Source organism: Hyperolius riggenbachi, chromosome 2 (assembly GCF_040937935.1).
Source record: "Hyperolius riggenbachi isolate aHypRig1 chromosome 2, aHypRig1.pri, whole genome shotgun sequence".
NCBI classification, from domain to species: Eukaryota; Metazoa; Chordata; class Amphibia; order Anura; family Hyperoliidae; genus Hyperolius; species Hyperolius riggenbachi.
In genome coordinates, this window is record NC_090647.1 from 249,328,606 (window position 1) to 249,354,272 (window position 25,667).

The 25,667-nt window shown below is 44.0% G+C and overlaps 1 protein-coding gene across 5 annotated transcripts in view; it reads right to left on the reverse strand.

Annotated features, from left to right (window-relative positions):
- The window catches only part of NF1 (neurofibromin 1), a 343,136-nt gene that overhangs the window by 17,263 nt on the left and 300,206 nt on the right, over nucleotides 1–25,667 (reverse strand). For 3 of the 5 annotated variants that reach the window (XM_068268482.1, XM_068268479.1, XM_068268480.1), the window contains 2 exons: nucleotides 20,894–21,110; nucleotides 20,117–20,170 (listed from right to left, as the gene is read on the reverse strand). In XM_068268482.1, the coding sequence (XP_068124583.1) occupies nucleotides 20,117–20,170; nucleotides 20,894–21,110 (271 nt within the window). The remainder of the gene's footprint in view (nucleotides 1–20,116; nucleotides 20,171–20,893; nucleotides 21,111–25,667) is intronic. The other 2 variants (XM_068268483.1, XM_068268481.1) reach the window with 1 other exon arrangement.

The following is a 25,667-nucleotide window of genomic DNA, read 5'->3' on the forward strand; positions in this document are numbered from 1 at the left end:
ATGAAGGTCTTTCAAAATGTATACTTTGTTTTTGTTTTGTTATACAGTACTTTGTATACGTGGCTTTGCGTTGTACAGGTCACATTTTACATATCTTGGCACTTTTGTTGCTTTATAGCCTTGTATTGTACACCTGTACAATAACTGTTGTCTGCAGGGATTGGAAAGAGTTCCTTACATATGAGTCGCTAGCCTAGAGGAGCTTCCAGTAAGTGGGAGATAGGAGAACAACGTACTCGGGGCACACTTCAGCATGCCAAATCTTTAGGCAAACCCAGTTTGTGTACATAGCTTAAAGAGGAACTGTCACAAAAATCTTAAAATGTAAAACACATACAAATAAGAAGTACATTTCTTCCGGGGTAAAATGAGCCATAAATTACTTTTCTTCTATGTTGCTGTCACTTACAGTAGGTAGTAGAAATCTGACAGAAGCGACAGGTTTTGGGTTAGTACATCTCTTCATGGGGGATTCTCAGTATGGCCTTTATTCTTTATAAAGACATTCCCTAATAAAGATTGTTACAAAGATGCTGGCCAGCCTCCCTGCTCGCTGCACACTTTTTGGCAGTTGGACAGAGCAACTACCATTCACTAAGTGCTTTTAAAAATAAAGAAAACCCTGAGAACCCCCCTATGAGAAGATGGGCTAGTCCAAAATCTGTCGGTAATGTCAAATTTCTACTACTTACTGTAAGTGACAGCAACACAGTAGAAAAGTAATGTATAGCTCATTTTACTCTGAAAGAAATGTACTTATTTGTATAAGTTTACATGTATTTTAAATTTTAAGATTTTCGCGACAGAGGTCCTTTAAAGAGAACCAGAGATGAAGTGAAGTAAAGCTTTTCTACATACCTGGGGCTTCCTCCAGCCCCATACGCACAGATCACTCCCACGCCACCGTCCTCCGCTGCCTGTATCTGCTGGTACCAGGTCCTGCAGTTTCGGCCAGTCGGCGGCAGCACGCGGCCAATTGTCCGCTTCACAGGGGCTCCCTCCATACCCGTACGGCTCCGTACTGCGCAGCCGCATGCGCAAGGGTTGGAAGGGAGCCCCTGTTTATGCGGACAATTGGCCACGTCCGCCGGAAGTGACGGGACCCAGTACCGCCGATAGAGGAAGCGGAGGATGGCGGCGTGGGAGCGATCCAGTATTATGGGACTGGAAGAACCTCAGGTATGTATAAAATCTTTTTTCATTTTCCCTCTCTGGTTCCCTTTAAGGGACACAGAGGGCCTGATTCTATCATCTTCACTAGTCATAATATGTCTGTAGACATTAGTATGCCTGTGAATTCTGTAACAACAGTAGTGAGAAGAATATGAAGGATGCAATATGTATTTCCTTTTTAATAATACCAGTTGCCTGGCAGCCCTGCTGATCTATTTGGCTGCAGTAGTGTCTGAATAACGCCAGAAACAAGCATACAGATAATCTTGTCAGATCTGACAGTAATTTCAGAAACACCTGATCTGCTGCATGCTTTGTTCAGGGGCTATGGCTTAAAATATTAGAGGTAGAGGATCAGCAGGATACCAGGAAACTGGTATTGCTTAAATAAATATGGCAGCCTCCATATCCCTCTTGTTAAAGTTGTCCTTTAAACAAAATTCACCAAAACCCACAACCACATAGACAAAACTGTTCACATGTGCTAGGTGTAAAAAGAAAACAGAGAATACAGCTTGCAGGAAAGTGAGGGTCTGTCTTTCTATCCTGTGGATCCCATGATCGCTTTGCTTACAGATAAGAGGCATAGATAAACATCTATGAGGGACATGATCCTCATCTGCTCTACCTAGGTGAAAAGACATCTCTCATCAGAAACCAAAGTTTACAATCTGCACACAGATTAGTAGAATAAAAAAATGTATTCCGTTCCAAAGTCAAAAGTGACACTGCCCAACAATTGTTTTGGGGCCTCACAGGGTCCCTTTATCAAGGTGTGATGAACCCAGCAATTATTGGATGGTGTAATTTTTGATTTCGCACTGAAGGGGGGTCATGGGGCATTCCTCTCCCATTAAAGTAAAGCTGCAGAAACTACTTACCAGAGTTCCAGGAGGCAGGCTTTTTACCACTTCTACTGCATGCTGCAACCTTCATAGGCTCCCGATGGGTCACCTGACCTGCATCAGGTCACATGGATGCATTGGGAGCCGTACGGAGAATACAGCAGGAAAGTCAGCAGCTGTAAGAAGTGAAGGCGCTCTGGCATTTTCTGCTGCTCTGCAGAGGGTTCTGTGGGGGCTTAGTTTTACACCAATGCCCCCAGTTTCTTGAAGTAACAGGAATTTACACATATCCAGCATCAGGCAATCCCTTCCTGTGCCGCATAACCAAGACCCTACTGTAAGACCAAATTTAAAAATAATTTATGTATATACACACACCTGGAAAGGCATCTTCGCCAACATTTAAAAAACTAGGCAAACAGTAATGGTTATCGGGCATAGATATTACGTATGCATGCCATTTTGTGTATACGAGTTCACCACTCAAATGATGTTCTAATTTGCAAAGTCATGGGCCATAAGGTCTCAGACACACTATAAGCGCATTTCTGAGCCATCAGTGCTTTGAGGGCTTTAAAAAAAACAAACCACTCCCATTGACTTACATTAAAATTGTGATTTTATTGCAAGTCAATGGGAGCTTTTTTTTAAAAAAAAAAGATCTTAGAAAGTGCTGATGGCTAAAAAGTGATCAGAAAAGCGCTTATTTTATAGTGTGTCTGAGCCCTAAGTGATGTGTACGTTACTTAACCACTTGAGGACCCACCCTTTACCCCCCCTTAAGGACCAGCGCTGTGCTGAGTGATCTGTGCTGGGTGGGCTCTGCAGCCCCCAGCACAGATCATGTAGCAGGCAGAGAGATCAGATCACCCCCCTTTTTTCCCCACTAGGGGGATGATGTGCTGGGGGGGTCCGATCTCTCATGCCTGCATGTGGCTGGCGGGGGGGGGGGGGGCAGCTCAAAGCCCCCCTCCGCGGCGAAATTCCCCCTCCCTCTCCTACCTGCTCCCCCCCCGGAGATCAGGGCTGCACAGGACGCTATCCGTCCTGTGCAGCCAGTGACGGGACGTCCCCTGTCACATGGCGGCGATCCCCGGCCGCTGATTGGCCGGGGATCGCCGATCTGCCTTACGGCGCTGCTGCGTAGCAGCGCCGTACAAATGTAAACAAAGCGGATTATTTCCGCTTGTGTTTACATTTAGCCTGCGAGCCGCCATCGGCGGCCCGCAGGCTATTCACGGAGCCCCCCGCCGTGAATTGACAGGAAGCAGCCGCTCGCCCGAGCGGCTGCTTCCTGATTAATCAGCCTGCAGCTGGCGACGCAATACTGCGTCGCTGGTCCTGCAGCTGCCACTTTGCCGACGCGCGGTATGAGTGCGCGGTCGGCAAGTGGTTAAAAATGACAAATTGCCAGTATGTCCCCAAAATAATATTAATGTACATGGGGAGTTTTTGTGCACTGTGTAAATATTTAAGCAACATGCAAATTGCATTTCTTATGCATAGGCAACAAAAGCAATAATACTGTGACTGAATCATGCCAAAATGAATGTGCGATGCAAGGTGACCATCTTTAACCACTTCACCCCAAAGCGGTTTTTACCCTAATGGACAAGAGCGATTTTCACCTTTCAATGCTCATCCCATTCATTTGCCAATAGCTTAATCACTAATTACAACAGAGAGAAAATGTGTGCATCAACCAAGTGAACCTGACAAATCTGGCTTTACAAATTTGGCCTGTTGGCTAATCACGAGACATTGCTCATGCAAATATGCAAGGAAAAAAAATGAAAAAACACTTTCTCCAATTTCATCCCCTATAGTTTTAATATAAACACTGCTACTGTACATAAAACCCACACATTTCATCTGCCTATTTGTTCTAGTTATCACAAGATTTTAATTATGTCCCTAGTACAAAGTATGGTGACAATATACAGGTCCTTCTTAAAAAATTAGCATATTGTGATAAAGTTCATTATTTTCTGTAATGTACTGATAAACAGACTTTCATAGATTTTAGATTCATTACACACAACTGAAGTAGTTCAAGCCTTTTATTGTTTTAATATTGATGATTTTGGCATACAGCTCATGAAAACCCAAAATTCCTATCTCAAAAAAATTAGCATATCATGAAAAGGTTCTCTAAACGAGCTATTAACCTAATCATCTGAATCAACGAATTAACTCTAAACACCTGCAAAAGATTCCTGAGGCTTTTAAAAACTCCCAGCCTGGTTTATTACTCAAAACCGCAATCATGGGTAAGACTGACGACCTGACTGCTGTCCAGAAGGCCATCATTGACACCCTCAAGCAAGAGGGTAAGACACAAAGAAATTTCTGAATGAATAGGCTGTTCCCAGAGTGCTTTATCAAGGCACCTCAGTGGGAGGTCTATGGGAAGGAAAAAGTGTGGCAGAAAACGCTGCACAACGAGAAGAGGTGACCGGACCCTGAGGAAGATTGTGGAGAAGGACCGATTCCAGACCTTAGGGGACTTGCGGAAGCAGTGGACTGAGTCTGGAGTAGAAACATCCAGAGCCACCGTGTACAGGCGTGTGCAGGAAATGGGCTACAGGTGCCGCATTCCCCAGGTCAAGCCACTTTTGAACCAGAAACAGCGGCAGAAGCGCCTGACCTGGGCTACAGAGAAGCAGCACTGGACTGTTGCTCAGTGGTCCAAAGTACTTTTTTCAGAAAAAAGCAACTTTTGCATGTCATTCGGAAATCAAGGTGCCAGAGTCTGGAGGAAGACTGGGGAGAGGGAAATGCCAAAATGCCTGAAGTCCAGTGACAGGTACCCACAGTCAGTGATGGTCTGGGGTGCCATGTCAGCTGCTGGTGTTGGTCCACTGTGTTTTATCAAGGGCAGGGTCAATGCAGCTAGCTATTAAGAGATTTTGGAGCACTTCATGCTTCCATCTGCTGAAAAGCTTTATGGAAATGAAGATTTCATTTTTCAGCACGACCTGGCACCTGCTCACAGAAAACAACTGGTAAATGGTTTACTGACCATGGTATTACTGTGTTCGATTGGCCTGCCAACTCTCCTGAGCTGAACCCCATAGAGCAGGGGTCCCCAACCACCGGGCCGCGACCCACTGCCGGTCCGTTGGCAGTCTCCTACCGGGCAGCGGCGTGTCTGTCTTCTCGCCCCTCCCCCCGCTCCTGTTACCTTATGAGCGGCGGCCGCTTCCTTCCTTATAGTCCCCCAGGCGCCGCTCTCCTCTTATCGGCAGCATCTTACAGCAGCGCGTATTGCGACTGCTGTAAGGAAGGGAAGGAAGCGTATCAGCGGCTTCCTGTAGCGGCGATATGCATCGCCGTTACCATGGGAACCGCTAACGCGCTTCCTTCCCTCCTTACAGCAGTCGCAATACGCGCTGCTGTTAGATGCTGCCGATAAGAGGAGAGCGGCGCCTGGGGGACTATAAGGAAGGAAGCGGCCGCCGCTCATAAGGTAACAGGCGCGCGTCCGTTTGGGGAGAGGGGCACTACCTACACACCCACCCATACTAGGGCGCTACACTGGGCACTCACCTAGCTATACTGGGGCGCTATACTGGGGCAAAATACTTGCTATACTGGGGCACTATACTGGCTGCACTGGGCACTATACTAGCTATACTGGGGCACTATACTAGCTATACTGGGGCACTATACTGGCTGTACTGGGCACTGTACTAGCTATACTGGGGCACTATACTGGCTGTACTGGGCACTGTACTAGCTATACTGGGGCACTATACTGGCTGTACTGGGGCACTATACTGGGCACCATACTCGCTGTACTGGACACTATACTGGCTGTACTGGGGCACTATACTGGTTGTACTGGGCATTATACTAGCTATACTGGCTGTACTGGGCACTATACTAGCTATACTGGGGCACCATACTGGGGAACTATACTAGCCATACTGGGGCGCTATACTGGGGCAAAATACTAGCTATACTGGGGCACTATACTGGCTGCACTGGGCACTATACTAGCTATACTGGGGCGCTATACTGGCTGCACTGGGCACTATACTAGCTATACTGGGGCACTATACTGGCTGTACTGGGCACTGTACTAGCTATACTGGGGCACTATACTGGCTGTACTGGGCACTGTACTAGCTATACTGGGGCACTATACTGGGCACCATACTCTCTGTACTGGGCACTATACTGGCTGTACTGGGGCACTATACTGGCTGTACTGGGCACTATACTAGCTATACTGGGGTACCATACTGGCTGTACTGGGCACTGTACTAGCTATACTGGGGCACTATACTGGCTGTACTGGGCACTGTACTAGCTATACTGGGGCACTATACTGGCTGTACTGGGGCACTATACTGGGCACCATACTCGCTGTACTGGGCACTATACTGGCTGTACTGGGGCACTATACTGGCTGTACTGGGCACTATACTAGCTATACTGGGGCACCATACTGGCTGTACTGGGCACTATACTATACTGGTCACTATACTAGCTATACTGGGGCACTATACTAGCTATACTGGGGCACTATACTGGCTACACGGGGCACTATACTGGCTATACTGGGGCACTATACTAGCTATACTGGGGCACTATACTGGCTACACGGGGCACTACACTGGCTATACTGGAGCACTATACTGGCTATACTGGGGCACTATACTGGCTATACTGGGGCAACTATACTAGCCATACTGGGGCAACTAAACTCCCTATCTCCCTATACTGGGGCAACAACCCCCCCCCCCCCCAACCCACTGCATATGACACTGTCCACTAGGTCGACCCCTAAACCCCCCCCCCCCCCCCGGAGAAAAATTTGGTCAGAAAGCGGTCCCCGAGCCGGAAAAGGTTGGGGACCCCTGCCATAGAGAATGTGTGGGATATTGTGAAGAGAAAGTTGAGAGACGCAAGACCCAACACTTTGGATGAGCTTAAGGCCGCTATAGAAGCATCCTGGGCCTCCATAACACCTGAGCAGTGCCACAGGCTGATTGCCTCGATGCCACGCCGCATTGAAGAGTCATTTCTGCAAAAGGATTCCCGACCAAGTATTGAGTGCATAACTGAACATAATTATTTGAAGGTTGACTTTTTTTGTTTTAAAACACTTTTCTTTTATTGGTCGGATGAAATATGCTAATTTCTTGAGATAGGAATTTTCATGAGCTGTATGCCAAAATCATCAATATTAAAACAATAAAAGGCTTGAACTACTTCAGTTGTGTGTAATGAATCTAAAATATATGAAAGTCTAATGTTTATCAGTACATTAAAGAAAATAATGAACTTAATCACAATATGCTAATTGTTTTGAGAAGGACCTGTAGTATTTGGAAATAAATGTGTATTTTTACTTGGTGGTTTTTTTTTCACTATTGAATGCACGCGCGCAGCGGCAGCAGCACTGTCTGACTTCTATAAATGTCCTGGAGCCATTAAGAGGCTCTAGCAGGACGTTTGTATAAGTCAGCTTGTCATTACGTGGTTAAGCACTGAACATAATTGTCTGTGCTTTATGATAAATCCATGCTCCTAAAGACTAGTGGAGATGATCAATGAGATGTAAATAATTCCAAGTTCATTCATATTTTCTGTTAGTTTGCATGCAAAAGTATGCAGCTTACAAATGGACCAGATAAAATCCAGTGTTGGCTTTTGTACAGTGGTCCATCTCCACTCTGCATAAACTTACATAAGATGAACAAAGTTTTGCATCAACTTGGATGTATTTGCATCTCATTAACCAACTCCAATGGCTAGGTAGGTTGGATTTATTTCAGCTTGAAAGACCCTGCTCTCCGCCAGCTTTCTCTTACAGTACAATAACCACACCCCTTGTCATAGTCAGAAGCAAAGGAAGTAAATACTACACTGTCACTATACAAGACAAGTAGTTCAAGCCAAGGGTACTTAAAAGGGACACACACTTTATTAAGCAGACTTGTGCTTAATAAGATGAATGCATGTACAGATGTCCCGATTCATAATTAGAACTTGTTGGTAAAAATCTTTTTCATGACCTATGGATGTTACAAATCATGTTAAATTAATAGGGGCAGGAAGTTTTGTCTTTATAAGTGTGTATGACGTTTCTCTGAAAGGTTTGAGCGTTATACATATGTCCTTATAGGCACATCATTGGCCTGAGGAATTGAATATTTGGTCTCACGAAACGAGTTGTCTTATTGTGCAATAAACTACCCATTGTTTTATCCTATTTCTGACGTTTTATTGAGACAAGAACACCTCTTTTTATCAATTTATTTTCAACTGTGACATTCACATTATCATTACACTATCTTGGGCTCCTCTCAACCCATCTTCCTAGTACAGTACCCTCCACTGGAGGGAAGGGACCCCCTTTTTTTTTCAGAGAGCAACCGTCCAGAGAGAGAGGCCGTGGGTTAACCCCAAGTGTGGGACGAATTCCCCACATGCGCAGAAGGTGGTTGTGTTTAACAACCCTGGTTTGTGAGTACCTTGTTTTTTGTAACATATCTTTACTCACATCTTGACAACATACTGCACCATATTGGGCTCCTGCTCTCCTTTTGTATTTTTTTCCAAGGTTCTTGGACCGATCCCTTACTCTGAAAGGTTTGTCTTGCTTCCAACTTAGGACCCTGGAATCTGAAGCAACTATTGGGTACTTGGAGTTAAAGTTAGCAATGTAAATTGAAAAATACAGTATGTTAACCCTTAGACTGCCAGCTATTTTTTCTTACAAAAGCTACAGTGCCTGCTGTGTTTTAATTGTGTTTATTAAATGACTTGCCCAAATCTATATGTACCGGAGTCCAAGGATTGGACAACAATTCAAGTCAGAAAGACTGTTATTTAAGTGTACCAGAGACGACGCATACTTACCGTTTTATACATACCTGGGGCTTCCGCCAGCCCCATGTGCATTCCCATGCCGCCGTCCTCTACCTGAAGCTCTGGTATTGGGTCCCGTTAGTTCCGCCAGTCGCAGCTGCTGGAGAGATACGTAAAGAGCGCACTTCCTCTTGCACAGACTGGCGGCCACTGGCCGAATTAACAGGACCTGATACTGGAGCTTTAGGCAGAGGATGACGGCGGCGTGGGAGCGACCCGTGCGCATGGGGCTGGAGGAAGCCTTGGTTATGTATAAAACGGTAAGTATGCGTCGCCTCTGGCTTGCTTTAAGGTATAAATACATTTGAGGAGGCAAAGGAATATTGGGAAACAAAAATGCCTAGACATCCACAGCAAGTGAAAGTAGTTTTGTATTAAAAAGCTTTGACACCTATGGCATATGCATGCAAAAACACAGAACTATTGACGTCGGTGGCAGCCTAAGGGTTAAAATGTACTATTAAATTAACGAGTCATAATAAAGTGTTTCTTTGCGGTTACTGAAACAACTGTGCAGTGGACTTTATTCGGTGTAGCATTCAGTTGATATTTAAAGTACTGTATATATTATTTTAATCTGGAATATAGTACATTACAAAAAGGGTTTCCATTTTACTTGAGCTGCAATAAATTTAAAGGGACTGCGAGCACCTCTCATGGGCATGCCTTTAAGCCAGACGACTTCCAACAAAGTCGTGCTATGACCCCTCTGGAGGAGCCTCTTGCAACGGCCATGCATGTCACTTCCTCTTCCTGCTTCATTCAGTGATGCACTTCTCAAACAGAGAAGACAGGGGTGACCCGGAAGTTATAACATAGCCAAGATGGCAGCCGCGAACAAAAACTATTTGTTGTAGAATGGTGATTCATGCATCAAATGAAAGAGGAGAGCACTTGTTACAGAAAGGTATGCATCTTTAAGTACTTTGCAGTACTGGTCGGATTCTTAAAGGCATACCCATGAGAGGTGCTTGGAGTCCCTTTAAAGAGAACCTGAAGTGATTTTTTTTAAAAAGTTATTTACTTCAGTGGAGGGAAACCTTTGCATAGCCCAGAGTCTTGCCCCATCTTCTTCGAGCTCACCATTGCAGTGCTGGGTCCCCCCCAAGCATATCCTACAAGGGCTGGTCTGATATGCTCTTGTAGCCACGTTCCTGACTGTATACTAGTGTGGCTATACTATAAGACTATGATCTGCACCTGCACATTAGCCTGGAGCTGCTCACGCCCGTCTTTGTACAATTGTGCAGGCACAGACCATACTTGTGCATGCACAGCATTGCTACGCTCGAACACGGATTGGAGTGTGGCCATGAAAAAGAGGGTCCCGGCCTGCAGAGGTGGAGTCGAGAAGGATATGGGAAGCCTCTGGACAATATAAAGTGTTTCCTCTATTTACCGTTAGGGAAGTATTTAACTTTAATGGTTTGATTTAAACAAGTTAATTTTATTGTAAAAACGTAATCATTGTCAGTTCTAGGACCAATTCCACATGAGTTTACAACTCACTTGGCTCAATATATAAATGTATTATAGCATGTGGGCTTAGAGTTCATATTTAATGTGAACAATAGTTTCTACTACACCGCTGCAACACAATTTTCAGAATTTACTCATGTTGCATGTCAGAGTATACAATTAATGGTGCATAAACATTGTTGGAGGCCAGTGAATGCGAGTACTTTTGGGTTGCCCGAATGTGCATCACTGAAGTGCACAATGAGTCCTGAACATCCTGTGCCAGAGGTAATAGAAAGAAAGTGTTTCTGTATCCAAACCTTGAGAGGTCTTACCAATGAAAAAAACTGCTGCATAAGCACCAAAGGGCACATATCACCAAAGGGGTGCGGCAATTGATACAATCTCTTAACTTGCGATGTCATTGGGCCTACATGGAAGGCAGAGAGCAGAACACATGGTACTGGTGTTACACCAGCAGTGAACATGTTTAAAGGACAACTGAAGTGAGATGGATAAGGAGGCTGTCATATTTATTTCATTTAAGCAATACCAGTTGCCTGGCTGCCCTGTTGATACACTGTCTAATAATTATAGCCACAGCCCCTGAACAAGCATGCAACAAATGAGGCGTTTCTGACATTATTGTCAGATCTGTCAAAATTAGCTGCATGCTTGTTTCTGGTGTTATTCAGACACTACTGCAGTCAAATTGATCAGCAGGGCTGCTAGGCAACTAGTATTGTTTAAAAGGAAATAAATATGCCAACTTCCATGTTCTCACTACAGTTGTCCTTTAAGCCTCCTGCCGGTCCTGCTGTACACACACACTAGGCCCCAGTAGAAGCGGCAACATGAAATGGTTGTCAGGTTTACACGTCTCCTGCACACACCCTGCACTAACGCTGGTATGTGTATGTGAATGCATTAATTGATGTGACATACAACATGATTAAATGCTGAATATTGGATTACAACAGTGCCATACAAACTCTACTTAGTCACATTATGTGCAGTGTCTGCTAACACAGAGCATGCTGTAACCTTCAATCTCATACAAACCAATTAACCACTCTAAAGGCGCGTACACACTGTACTTTTGCAAACGACGGGTCCGTCAGATCCTCCCGTGGGGCGGTCGTTCTGCCGACAGTTGAACGTGAGAACAAACTGCCGGCAGAGACTGTTTTTGACTGATCCGCCAAGTCTGACGAACCCGGCGTGTGTACGCGCCTTTACTCTGGTGATACTGTGGTCTGTGTGCCTGCCACTTTTTGTACCAGAAATCACATTAATATAGTCAGGAGGATACCGTACTGCTATATTCTACAAATAATACCATAAGATCTGTGGAGAGTCCACTGAGAATGTTGCATACATCCAATGCAATAGTGTTGTCTATTACCCCCAAAAAAGTTCAGATAGTGCTGGAAGAATGCATTCCTCACAACTGTACGTTACCATACGTTTTTGTATAACACTTGAGTACTAGGCAATCAGGCCCTGTAACCTCTTATCACCTGTTTAATAACTGAGCTGCACTATTTCTAGTTTTTACTGATTGTTAGATGTGTTAATACCATGGCTTTATAAACCCTTAAAGCAGACCTGAACTCAGAACTTCCTCTCTTCTCTAAAAGATAAGCAACAGCTTAATAACCTTAAAAAAAACATTTCTTTGTTACAGCGGATACAAATCCTGCAATAAACCTGCAGTGTATCTACTTCTTTCTTTCATCGAAGCAGACATACTGTTAACACCCTGTGCTTCCAAATTAGCCTCTGCAGTGGCAGTCAGCTGACACAGCGGAGGGATCAAATTACAACTTGTGATTAGTCACAAATGAGGGGGAGTTAGGCAGGCTAAACTCTCTAAATACATACAAGGTACATTACTCTAGGTCTTTCTTCTGTCCAGGGCAAGAGTCCAGGTCCATTTTAATAAAACAATATAACCTTACATAATTGTGGTCTCTTGTTTACCTTTTTTTTGAGAGATTTACATTAAAGTTTAGATACTGTACTTATCTAAAGAGAGGAGAGTCTCTGGATAGTCATTTGTTACCTCTACTGCAGTAAATATATTTTTTTTGTTATAGGTTTGCTTGAAGGTTAATGAATGTTTGTAGCTTCTTAATAATAATAATTAAAAAAAAATGACAGGCTTAGGTGTACTATTTAGACCCAAACTTTAAAAAGAACCAGAGGTGGTGCAGCAGGGGGGCAGATGGGACACAGAGGCATGTTCCCTGCCTCGGCATGCCTCTGTGTTCCCTCCCCCCACTGACGCGTTATAGCCCCCGAAAGAGGGTAAGGGAAGAGAGAGGTATTGCCTGCTCAAAATGCCGACTGGGGGTGTACTTGCAGACTTCCCCCAGCTGCCATTGGGCAGCTGTTTCTTCTCCCTGGCCACGCCCCCTGCCACTCCCCCGCCCCCCTTCCTGCCACTCCCCCGCCCCCCTTCCTGCATGGTGATCCCAGAGGTGATAAAAGTGAAAGCAACTTGCTGCAAGCCACTGGAGCGGCGGAGATGGCCACTTCCTGATCAGGAATCCCCCTGGATCAGGTAGCCTACTTTAAAAAAAAAAAAAAAAAAAAAAAAATTAATAACCCCACCTCGTGCTCGCTCGCTTTCCTCACTCATGTTGACAGTGACGGGTTTGGATGCGAAATAGGTTAGTTCTTGCCCGTAGTTCTTTTAGGTTTTGGTTGTGATGAACTGCCTTGTTTGTTGCATTCTTCCAATCAACATGGAAATAGTATATTAAAGGGGAACTTCAGCCTAAACAAACATACTGTCATAAAGTTACATTAGTTATGTTAATTAGAATAGATAGGTAATATAATTTTTTACCCACACTGTTTTAAAAGAACAGGCAAATGTTTGTGATTCATGGGGGCTGCCATCTTTGTCATGGGGCAGCCATCTTTTTGGTTGGAAGGAGGTGACAAGGAGCATGAGACACAGTTCCAACTATCCTGTGTCCTGATTACCCCTCCCAGCTGCGTGCGCGAGGCTTCAAATGTCAAATTCAAAATGTAAAAAAAAAATTTGCACCAAAACAGCAGAACGAGAGCAACAACATCAGAAATCCCATCATGCTTTGCACAGCATCAGGGGAAAAAAGCCCGGGCAGTTTTCTTCTGTGCAGCTAAAAATGAGGCTTGGGTAAGAGAAACAAAGTTCTGATGCTGTGAAACTGTTAAAGAAACACCAAGCCTTTTCAGTGCTGCTGAGTCGATTTTTAGTCCGGAGGTTCACTTTAACAATAAGGGAGTTTAATTTAGAGTCTGAGTCGAAAGGTGGCCACGCATTAACATTTTTCTGTTCAATCTTACCCCAATCTGGTTTAAATTATTTTTAAAAAAAATTGAACTTTTTTGCAATTGTGAAGGGTTATTTATTTTGTAGAATTATCATATGTACCTGTATTGTACTTGGTTTATTTATGTCATTAATAAACAGAAATCATGAGTGTTTATAGCACAATAAAGCGTGGTAAATGCAGTTGTGCAGTTGTAAGCAGCAATGTGGCATGCAGTTGTAATTGTTATGCTAAACAGCAAATGATGAGGACATGAGAAATTGATAGATGTACAGAGATTGAATATAGTGATAAATGTCAGTGCAAAATGTAGTTCTAATGCAAAATGATCAAAAGTTGATTATTGAGTGAAAGGTTGCCATGCAGAAAGTGTTTTCTATCCAACCAACTTTTATATATCTACAATCTTTTTTCCCGAAATTGAAGCAATCTCGAACACGTGTTAAATCTAACAATTTCTTCAAAACTTCAGTCAACCGAAAAATTGGAGCGCATTGGTCGAACTGAATCAATATTTAAGAAAAATTGTAATGTGTGTGGCCACCTTTACGATTTATGTACCAACTCCACAGCCCTGCTACCAACTGCTATTATTGCATCCAGTAGTGTACATAGAGGCTATTGCAACCGCACCCCTGAACCCGAGAGTCATTGTTTGGCCACTGCATTAGCTTTTCATGGGTATATAGCAAAGTAATCACACATATTTTGAATAGTAGTAACCAAACAGTTCTCTGTTCTCTACTTACACTATGACTGCTATTGGAATGCAGCAGTTTGTGCTTTATATTATACAAATGTTATAAATCCGATATGGAGGAAGCCCAGTGTAGCATTCACACTGGAGACCACAGATCTAAAGGTATACAAGCCATACCTCATGAAACAACGCCCTGGACCATTTGACTCCAAGAATCTAGGTTAAAGTCTCCCAAGGGCATGGCCACAGCTCCTTTCCAAGCATATGAGTATAAAGCAGCTTCTGCTCCAGGATAGTGCTGGTGTTTGATTAGGTTGCATGGCTAGAATCCTCCTTCACCAAGAAATACAACATAATGAAGCATCTTGGTGGTTCTTGACATGCTCGTTTCACAAAACCAGTACTTACAGATGAGAAGACTGTACAGTACAGCTTTACTTTTAACAGATGCTGTTACTTTGCCACAGACTTACTTTAAAAATGAAAAACTTCAGCCCCAGAGATCAAAAATCATGTAAAAAGTACCATTCCATCTGGACACAGATTCACTTAAATACTGCATAAACTATATTGATATATACAAAATATTTAACCTTATATACTCACGTATAAGCCTAATTTTTCAGCACAAACAAAAGTGCTGAAAAGTCACCCCTTCGGCTTATATGCAAGTCCGTGCAGCAGGACAGATGGTGGAGCAGGTTTTGTTACTGGCAGAGGAGCCTAAGGATTGTGCACTAGTGATCCTGCTCTTTACAGCTGGCTCCCTGCTGTGTCCGCAACCTCTGCAACATGGTGTGCAGACTGTGCTGCTCAAGAGACCACTTGTGTCCCCCACCTTGCTGAGTGGTACGTGCCAGGTGCAATGATCATGGATTCTTTATTTGTGGCAATCAATGTTTCTCATATCTATGACTTCATCGAGCGGCATCTTGAGACACAACTGTATCATCCTTGGGGCACATCTATGGGGAGGAAGCTGACTTGTACTGGGGGCACATCTGGCTACTGTGGAGGGGGCTATACTGGTGAGGGGGCTTATATGTGAGTCAATCACTTTTTCCTGGTTTCTGAGGGAAAATGGGTAACTCGGCTTATACGCAGGTCAGCTTATATGTGAGTAAATATGGTATAGTGCTTCTTAAAGCCTTCAAAAGGACCACTATGGTAAAAAATTGTAATATTTAAAATGCATGTTAAAGGGAATCTGAAGTGAAATGAAACTTATGATATGATTTGTATGTGTAGTACAGCTAAGTAATCGAACATTAGTAACACAGATACCAGTCTCATATTGTTTCCAGTACAAGAAGAGTTAAACTTCAGTTATGTATACAAAAGATTCTCTGAGCTTTCCAACCAAGCTTGGTAGGCTACAGTGTTTTTTAATTGTATTTTTTTAAGTATTTATATAGCGCCGACATATTACGCAGCACCGTACAGAGTATATTGTCTTGTCACTAACAGTCCCTCAGAGGGGCTCACAATCTAATCCCTACCAGAGTCCTATGTCTATGCATGTATTGTGTAGTGCATGTTTCATAGTCTAAGGCCAATTTTAGGGGAAAGCCAATTAACTTATCTGTATGTTTTTGGGATGTGGGAGGAAACCGGAGTGCCCAGAGGAAACCCACGCAGACACGGGGAGAACATATAAACTCCTTGTAGCTGGGATTCAAACCGGGGACCCAGCGCTGCAAGGCGAGAGCGCTAACCACTACGCCACCGCGCTGAAGCACTTATCTCAACCAGTCTCACGGTTTCTTGTTTAGGATTTTACTGCAGGAAAGTTCAAAGGGACTTTAGCTCTGCTGTTTCATAGTTTAAAATACAGAGTGTAGTTTGTACACTGCAAATAGTGGAGAATGATGCATTGTTATAGATTAAAAAATAAACCTAGCTATATAATTGAAAATAAAAATATGAGACCCTATTCTTTCCTACTAATGTTCTATGAGTTATCCATACTACACATACAATTCATTAAATCATATATTTTTTTTCCCTCTTCAGTGTCACTTAAAGAGACACTGAAGCGAAAAAAAATTATGATATTATGATTTGTATGTGTAGTACAGCTAAAGGTAGCCATACACTGGTCGATTTGCCATCAGATTCGACCAACTGACAGATCCCTATCTGATCGAATCTGATCAGAGAGGGATCGTATGGCTACCTTTACTGCAAACAGATTGTGAACCGATTTCAGCCTGAAACCGTTCACAATCTGTTGTGGTGGAGGTGGTGCTGCCGCCGCTCCCCCCGCCCGCATACATTACCTGCTCTGCCGGCGCGACTCCAGTCCCCAGGTCACCGCTGCTCCGTCTCCGCTCTGGTCTCCGGCCCCGGCATGCTTTACTTCTTCCTGCCCGGCAGGAAGTTTAAACAGTACAGCGCCCTCTACTGTTTAAACTTCCTGCCGGGCAGGAGGAACTGAAGCATGCCGGAGACCAGCGCGGACACGGAGCAGCGGTGACCGGGCGTAGACGTGCCGGCGGAGCAGGTAATGTATGCGGCTCTATTGCGTCAGTCGTCGGGTACTCGAACGCCGCTAGCGACGCGCTCCCTACCCGCGGGCGATCGACGCTAATTTTCCGCACGGAGCGATCGACGGGATCGGACGAAAAGGATCGAAATTCGGCATGTAGCGCGAACGATTGGCAGCAGATTCGATCCCAGTGATCGAATCTGCTGTCGAAACGGCGGCGAATCTGGCCAGTGTATGGCCACCTTAAAGGGAAGGTCCAAGCAAAATTAAAAAATGAGTTTCACTTACCTGGGGCTTCTACCAGCCCCATGCAGCCATCCTGTGCCCTCGTAGTCACTCACTGCTGCTCCAGTCCCCCGCTGGCAGCTTTCCGACCTCGGAGGTCGGCGGGCCGCATTGCGTACATTTTTACGCATTCCCGCTAGTGTAGGAACATTAACACATACATTTTTACGCATTACTGGTTCGATGCGTAAAAATTTACGCATTGAACCAGTAATGCGTAAAAATGTATGTGTTAATGTTCCTGCACTAACGGGAATGCGTAAAAATGTACGCAATGCGGCCCGCCGACCTCCGAGGTCGGAAAGCTGCCAGCGGGGGACTGGAGCAGCAGTGAGTGACTACGAGGGCACAGGATGGCTGCAGGGGGCTGGTAGAAGCCCCAGGTAAGTGAAACTCATTTTTTTAATTTTGCTTGAACCTTCCCTTTAAGAAATAAAACATTAAGATCAGATACATCAGTCTAATTGTTTCCAGTACAGGAAGAGTTGAGAAACTCCAGTTGTTATCTCTATGCAAACAAGCCATTAAGCTCTCCGACTAAGTTTAGTCACTGAGAGGGCTGTTATCTGACTTTTATTATCTCAACTGTAAGTGGACTGTTTACTTTTCCTCTGCTAGAGGAGAGATCATTACTTCACAGACTGCTCTGAAAGAATCATTTTGAATGCTGAGTGTTGTGTAATCTGCACATATTATAGAATAATGCAATGTTAGAAAAAACACTATATACCTGAAAAAAAAAGTATGAGAATATTTTCTTTGCTGCTAATCTTCTAGTACTTATTCATAGTACACAACCAATTCACTATATCATATTTTTTTTTTCGCTTCAGTGTCTCTTTAAACACATATACGGTGTACATTTGTCCCAGATTGAAATCCACTGTAAATGATTTTTTTCTATGCAGTTTAGAGATGGTCAATGAGATGCAAGTAATTCTAACTTGCATGCAAATTTAAAGCACATTGCATTTACCTTGCAATTAAGCCAATCAATTGCACTTCCTGTGGATTTTGACAGACCCAATCCCAAGGTGCATACAATTAGCATTACATTTCTATGCAAATTTTAATAATTAACATCTCACTGACCATCTATAATGTAGCTGTTAATTACAGTGGGTGTTGGTAATTGAATGTGCAGATAGTATGCCCTCCAACACAGCACAGCAAGTGCAGATACTGAGACTAACATAGCAAGTCATATGTGAGCCATAATGTCACCCAATGGCCTGCAAAAGCCTGCAGCACAATCTCACCCATACGCACACGATCACTGTAACAAAATATACAGCACAGCCCTCCATTTCCCCTTTACCAAGTAAGCATAACTCCCCTGCACAGCACTCACCAAAATACATGTAAATATACTTGTTACAAGTCAACCCCTACACTCGGTAACCACTTTCCCAGCAGCCTGAAACTCAATCACATGCGCAAAACCATCACTGTTCAAATTACATATTTACAAAGGTCCTCCCCCCCCCCCCCCCCCCCCCCCAACAAAAAAAAACTATGCCCTTTCACCAATAATGCCATGAACTGCAAATTATCCTCCCCACACAATTGCATGAACTGCTATTTATCCACTACTACACACACACATTGATTTTACATTACCTCTAACTACCCCCCCCCCACAAACCACCACTACCATCATGCCCGGAGACAAACTCCCAGCAGCAACCATTCATTCATTCATTCATGTGGTGCTCGAATAACATCTTTACTATAGACAGTGAAGCATACCCAGGTGACAATTTGCAGTCCAGTTGAATCCATGTTCTATATGCGGGCCGCCGATATTTAAAATATGTGGGCCGCTGATATTTAAAGATGCAGCAGGCCGCATCTATAAGTAATACATTTTAAGAGTGGGGGCCGGTGAAAAAGTCTGAGGGGTCCACATTCGGCCTTAGTTGAGGACCACTGCTCTAGCAACATGCCAGCTTGTGTACACTTGTGTGCACATTATTCTGGTAGTTGAACTGCCACTGCGGTTCAGAGTGCTTCTGAAATAGAAGAAAATCTTGAGAAAACCTGAGGAAGAGACTCATCTGTTCAAAACCTGCCAGTAAAATGCTGTGAGCCAACAATAACATCTACTGTAAGTGACAACTACTGAGTGCAAAAAGGGGCTGTTCCACTATCAGCATTTTGCTTTGTTTCTGATTGCAAAATGTTAGGTCATACAGAACTATTGGAAATTGTGGGGTGAGGTTTCCATTATTGTGGGGTGATGTGACTGACATGATTTTACGTCAGTCCTGTTGCAATTTTCATGCTTTTGCGTGTTTACAGCAATTGTGGCGTGACACCTGTTTGATCATGTTGTACTCACGTGTGTTCTGTGAAATAGAAATCGTGATTTTATATTGCATTTTACTTAGGGACAAACATATTTCGTATGTGTGTATATGGGTATTTTATAGTTTGTTTTTTGTCATAGTGGTTAATTAAAGCAGTTACTGAATTTCTGCAATAACCACTACTATATCTAACAAAGGCTTCAAGCCAGGTCAGTGACAGGTTTGTGTCAATAAGCAGGGTTTGTGTACAGCTACTAACTACAGCCGTCACAAAGAAGCAGACAAATCTAGAAAACAAATCTATAATAAAAGATACTAGATCTACTCTAAACAAACATTAGACTAGCATGTAAAGCGTATGGTAGGTGAATTTAGCTAGTGGTCCCTAAGAATCCAAGCGAGGTGTACCACTTCCCAATTCCACCTGGCAGATTTCAACCATAACATTTTAACTGCTGCATCACTCAAATAGGTTATATTTTTCATTATTGAAGTTTTTATATAACCTAAGTAGAATTTTCTGCAGGGCTCTTGCAAAAGCCATGAATCTGCTGGTCTCCCAAGTGTTAGAGGTTAGTATATACCATGCCAAGCGCCAAAAGCTACTGCACATGACAGTGAACTCGTGCATAGAGGTTGAAAGGAAGTACCTTGATGAGGGAGCGGCTGCATGAAAACTGCAGATTTAGAGCAAGGCAGAGAAGCTTCACAGACACAGAATGAAAGGGGTGGAGGATAAAAACACAAAAGAAATAACATGAATAATGGTGAAAAATAAACCAACACATGGATGAGACACGACATGTATGTAATTACATAATTATGATCTGCCAAAGATGTGTTAAAAACAAAAACAACAACATAATTTACTAATACAAGACAGATGTCACAAATAAAAGAGTCAAAGTGCATCAAATAATTTAATAAACATGGATGAAAAAAAAATCACAGAAAGGGATTGCTACAATGTACATACATGGTTAATATTTTTATGTCTAAAATAAAGCACCAAGTAACCTTTCATTAATATTAAATATCAATCCCGATACAGAAAAAAACATTTGCTGAAAACAAGTACTTGTATCGCGTACAAAGATAAATACAACTGGAAATGTTTTTCCAATATTTAAATCTGTTCATAAATAGTAAAAACTGCACATAGTAAACATGAAGGTTTGCCTACAAGAAAGCAAAGTTCAACTGATGATGGCTTGAAAATGGCATAATGCAGTTATTGGCAGAGCCTTCACTTGTTACACTTTAACTTCCATGGCATACCCCCAACACAACAGAAAATAGACTACTTGGTGCAAAACAAAAAAAGCCTGCTCAGTGCTTTTGAAGTAGCTTATGTTTTGAAATGCTGTACATTAACAATTGTGGACACAGTTCAAGCTGCCTAAAAATAACATGGGTTTACCACTCACCGGGGGAATGCTGGGAAGTGGCAAGGGAGGTCATGGAATTCGAAAGGTTAAGGTTAGCGGTAATACTCAGTTGGCTCTGCACGGCAGGAGGGTAAGGAGATGTAGGTGTCAGCAGAGACTCCTCACTCGCTTCTTCATCGATTACTGGCAAGTATTTGTCAATCAAGGCCTCAAGAAATTTCACTATGAGCTCTGCGTAGTCTGGTATCTGCGTTTGCTGACAAAAGAATAAGAAATTCTGATAAAGATTCCAACGCAACAACATCTATTTGACATTTAATCAACACACAGGTCTTATCAAACACATTATTCAAAATAAAAATGTAAAAGCATACAATATGAAAAATGTAGCCAATATAAAATCACTACATATAAAAATAAACACATTCAGACATGTGTTCTATTAAAATCTGCCCATCCTCATAACAATCCCCATACGTGGTGGTGATATTAGTCAAGCATACTGGTTTTATATAGTACTAATTGTTGGAAAACCTGTGTAGTGTCACATTCAAGCTGGGGGTGTAACATCTCAGACTGGTGTTTAAAGGACTTCCGAGGCCAAAATTAATAAAATCACACTATACCTTTTTTTTTTGCAGAATCCACGGAGGACGTCCTGTCCGTCCTCCGCTCTGTTCCGCCATCAATGCACGTCTTATTGTTCCCCTACGGCTCGGCCCGACCCCACCGAACGGGTCGCATGGATGCCACCTCTAATATGGCCGCCGCCTTGCTCCGCGGCTGCGCAGTACGCTTTGTCGCTAGCGCGACTGCGCAGCCTATTGCCCGCCTCCCGCCGCGTACTAGGTCCCGGCATGCTCCCCAAGCGTACGCCGGGCGGGCGCACACAGGCTGCGCAGTCGCGATAGCGACAGCGTACTGCGCAGCCGCGGGGCAAGGCGGCGGCCATATTAGAGGTGGCATCCATGCGACCCGTTCGGTGGGGTCGGGCCGAGCCGTAGGGGAACAATAAGACGTGCATTGATGGCGGAACAGAGCGGAGGACGGGCAGGACGTCCTCCGTGGATTCTGCAAAAAAAAAGGTATAGTGTGATTTTATTAATTTTGGCCTCGGAAGTCCTTTAAGAGACTCTGAGGTTGCATTCACAGTGGGAAGTTATTGCCGCGCGTTATAAAGTCTTATAACGCAGCTTACTGCACTGCAATGCTAAGGATTACAGCGCGTCGTCAAAGTCGCATTAAAAAAATAGTTGCGTTGTGGTAACTCGCTGCTTGCAGTGCGTTACCTCTTAACGCAGACACGTTGCGACTTTAACGTCGCATTAATACGCAACGTCCCTCTGTGAATACAGCCTAAAGCTTTCATAAAATAAATTATATGCAATGCTGCATACTAGACACTTTCTCTGCAGCACTCCTATATGACCTTGTAGGACTTTGGAGTATTGAAGCATGACAGCAGAGACTTAAAGGGATACTGTAGGGGGGGTCGGGGGAAATGAGCTGAACTTACCCGGGGCTTCTAATAGTCCCCCGCAGACATCCTGTGCAGCCACTCACCGATGCTCCGGCCCCGCCTCCAGTTCACTTCTGGAATTTCCGACTTTAAAGTCAGAAAACCACTGCGCCTGCACGCCCGTGCTCCCGCTGATGTCACCAGAAGTGTACTGCGCAGACACAGACCATACTGGGCCTGCGCTGTGCGCTCTTGATGACATCAGCGGGATCGAGGACACGGCAACGCAGGCGCAGTGGTTTTCAGACTTTAAAGTCTGAAATTCCAGAAGTGAACTGGGGGCGGGGCCGGAGCATCGGTGAGTGGCTGTGCCAACACAGGATGTCTGCGGGGGACCGTTAGAAGCCCCGGGTAAGTTCAACTCATTTTCCCCTGACCCCCCTACAGTATCTCTTTAAACCAGCCCCCCTAGATGACAGTTTTCTGACATCTGTATTCAAATAGTAACTGCAGCAGAACACAGCAAAGTCCCTTGCAGCAGCAAAGGGTAGCATAGTTCCACAAAATGTTGCCAATGAGCACATTTTTACATTTTGCTGACATATGCCTCAGTGCAAAGAAATATGTATCCAGCACTCAACCAACTCCGTTGCTGCCCAGGAGCAGATAAGTGCATTCATCAAATGAACGCCAGTGCAGCTGTTGTCTGGAAAAATGTGCAAGCTGCATCATAGGGTAGCGGGAAAATGTGAACGGGTGTATTCAAATTCATAAACCTGTTGTACTTGCGTATTGAGAGCAGAATGTATGATGTGTGAACTGGCATTTAACCAAAGTTCACTTTTATGAAACGCCTAGAGTCACTGTGCCTGTGTGTGAATAGCAACAAAAAAAATGTTGGTGGCACTTGACAGCCAGACACAATCCAGAGATAGATTTACTATGGCAATAGCTCTGGATGTGTAAACCCTTGCTGTTTAAAAAGATCACTGCCTCTAAATAACCTACCTCGGTCCAGCGCTCTCTTAAAGTGTACCTGAGGCGCCCTGATTAAAAAGTTGCATACTTGCCTAGGTAGAGGGATGCCTCTAATGAGTCCACAGCCATTGCCACGTGCGGACAATTGGAACACATCAGACAATAGAATTTGTTGAATATTATCGCGGCCCAGGGCTGTGGAGTCGGTACAAAAATCTTCCAACTCCGACTCCTCAGTTTATGAAACCACGACTCCGGGTACCCAAAATGGCTCAGACTCCGACTCCTTAGTCTAATACTTAACAGGGCTGTGGATTTTGTACAAAAATCTTCCGACTCCTCAGTTTACGAAATCAACGACTCCGACTCCAACTCCGGTTGCCCAAAATTGCCCTGACTCCAACAAATTGCCCTGACTATGACTCCTCGACTCAGACTCCACAGCCTTGTCGCGGCCTTGCACCTTTTCATGCATGAGAGAGGCCATACTGCGCCTGCTGAATACAACCATGCCTATGCAGTAAGCCGCTCGTCCATGAACTTCCAGAAGGCAGTGGTGGTCTGAAGGAGGACGTGGGAAGCCTCTAGAGGATTCAGAGGCTTACATCTTAGGTATCTATTTTTTTGTATGTGTTCACACGCCTTTATTTTTAAAGCAAACCTGATGTGAGAGGGATGTGGAGGCTTCTCTATTTTATTTCTTTTTAAACAATATCAGTTGCCTGGAAGCCATGCTGATCTTTTTGGCATCCGTAATATCTGAGTCACACACCTGAAGCAAGCATTCACCTAGTCCAGTCAGACTTCCGTTAGAAACATCTGATCTGCATGCTTGTTCAGGGACTATGGTTAAGGAAATTAAAATCAGCAGGATATACAGCTGATTACTGGCAATGTGGTTATGTACCTGCAACATTAGACCATATATGGTGGGACTGCCCAAGGAGTAAAGTGTTTTGGAAACAGGTCCATCACTGGTCTGTGAAGGTTTCTTCACTTTCAGTCCCAATCCAATAGATTTTCCATTCTCCTCCACCACACTGGAATGTCAGTCAAGACATAAAAACTCCCTTCTGATTAATTTACACAATGCAGCAAAGTCCCTTGTCCCTCGCAGGTGGAAATCCCCTATAGTACCTACCATTAAACAATGGCTCATGAAAATGCATTTCATTTACACCATGGAGGAACTCAGAGCAGTCAGACTGGATAGATCTCATAAGTTCACCATTAAGTGGACCCAGTGGGTAGATTTTAGACTCTTAGGACTATGTGGCCCTAACATCTTAATCTGAACAATACCATGTGGGTTTTGGACCTGCGCATTCCCCCCCAAGATAACTTAGGGGAGTCCATCCTGGACTAGTGGCTTGGGTATAATGGTCCTTCCGGAGGTTGGGACCCATAGGTGTTGGGCCGGTTTACTTGATGGATACTTTTAGATGGGATGAGGCTACTTGGGAGATGTGGACACTTGATGGTTATGCTAATGGCATAAGAGAGGGCATATACAAAACTGGTTTATAGCTCAATTTGGTACTCTTGTACCCTGCATCTGTAGCAGGCGATACCATCAGTGGTCGACATGTTCACCGAGTTTTGTCAGGAGGTTCACCTGGAAATGCAATAACTAAAGGTCAGAAAGCTTGGAGAGATATGCTTTTGAGTGGACATTGGAATTTGATTGTAGCGACTACATTGTTTTATTATTATAGTTACTTGACGTGCACAATGTGCTATTTCGTAATTGACTATTACTATGACAGTTTTCTTATGTTGGCTCTTCATTACGTTCTCTTTGTATACTATGACTGCTTTGCTTAGTAATTATTTGTACTATATTCTGTGGTTTTGAAACTGAACAAATATATGCTGTAATATTTTTCTATCTTGCTAATAAAACTTTTTGAGGCAAAAAAAAAAAAAAATTCAGCAGGTTAGCATATGCGCCTTAGTGTGCAACTCGGCCAGTCACAGACTTTAGTTGGAGTGACAATGGATCAACAGAAGGACCTGAAAACCTCCTAGGGACCTCAAAAAAAGACTCTTGTAAGTAAAATTCAAATTCTACCCTAACCCCTCCCCCCCCCCCCCCCCCACACACACACAAACACACACCCCTCAGTTGTCCTTAAAGAGACTCTGAAGCGAGAATAAATCTCGCTTCAGAGCTCATAGTTAGCAGGGGCACGTGTGCCCCTGCTAAACCGCCGCAATAGCGCCGCTAAACGGGGGTCCCTTGACCCCCAAACCCCCCACTGCGACACTTGGTCGCAGACTTGGTCGCTCCTGGAGGCAGGGCTAACGGCTGTAGCCCTGCCTCCAGTCGCGTCTGTCAGCGCGTATCTCCGCCTCTCCCCCGCCCCTCTCAGTCTT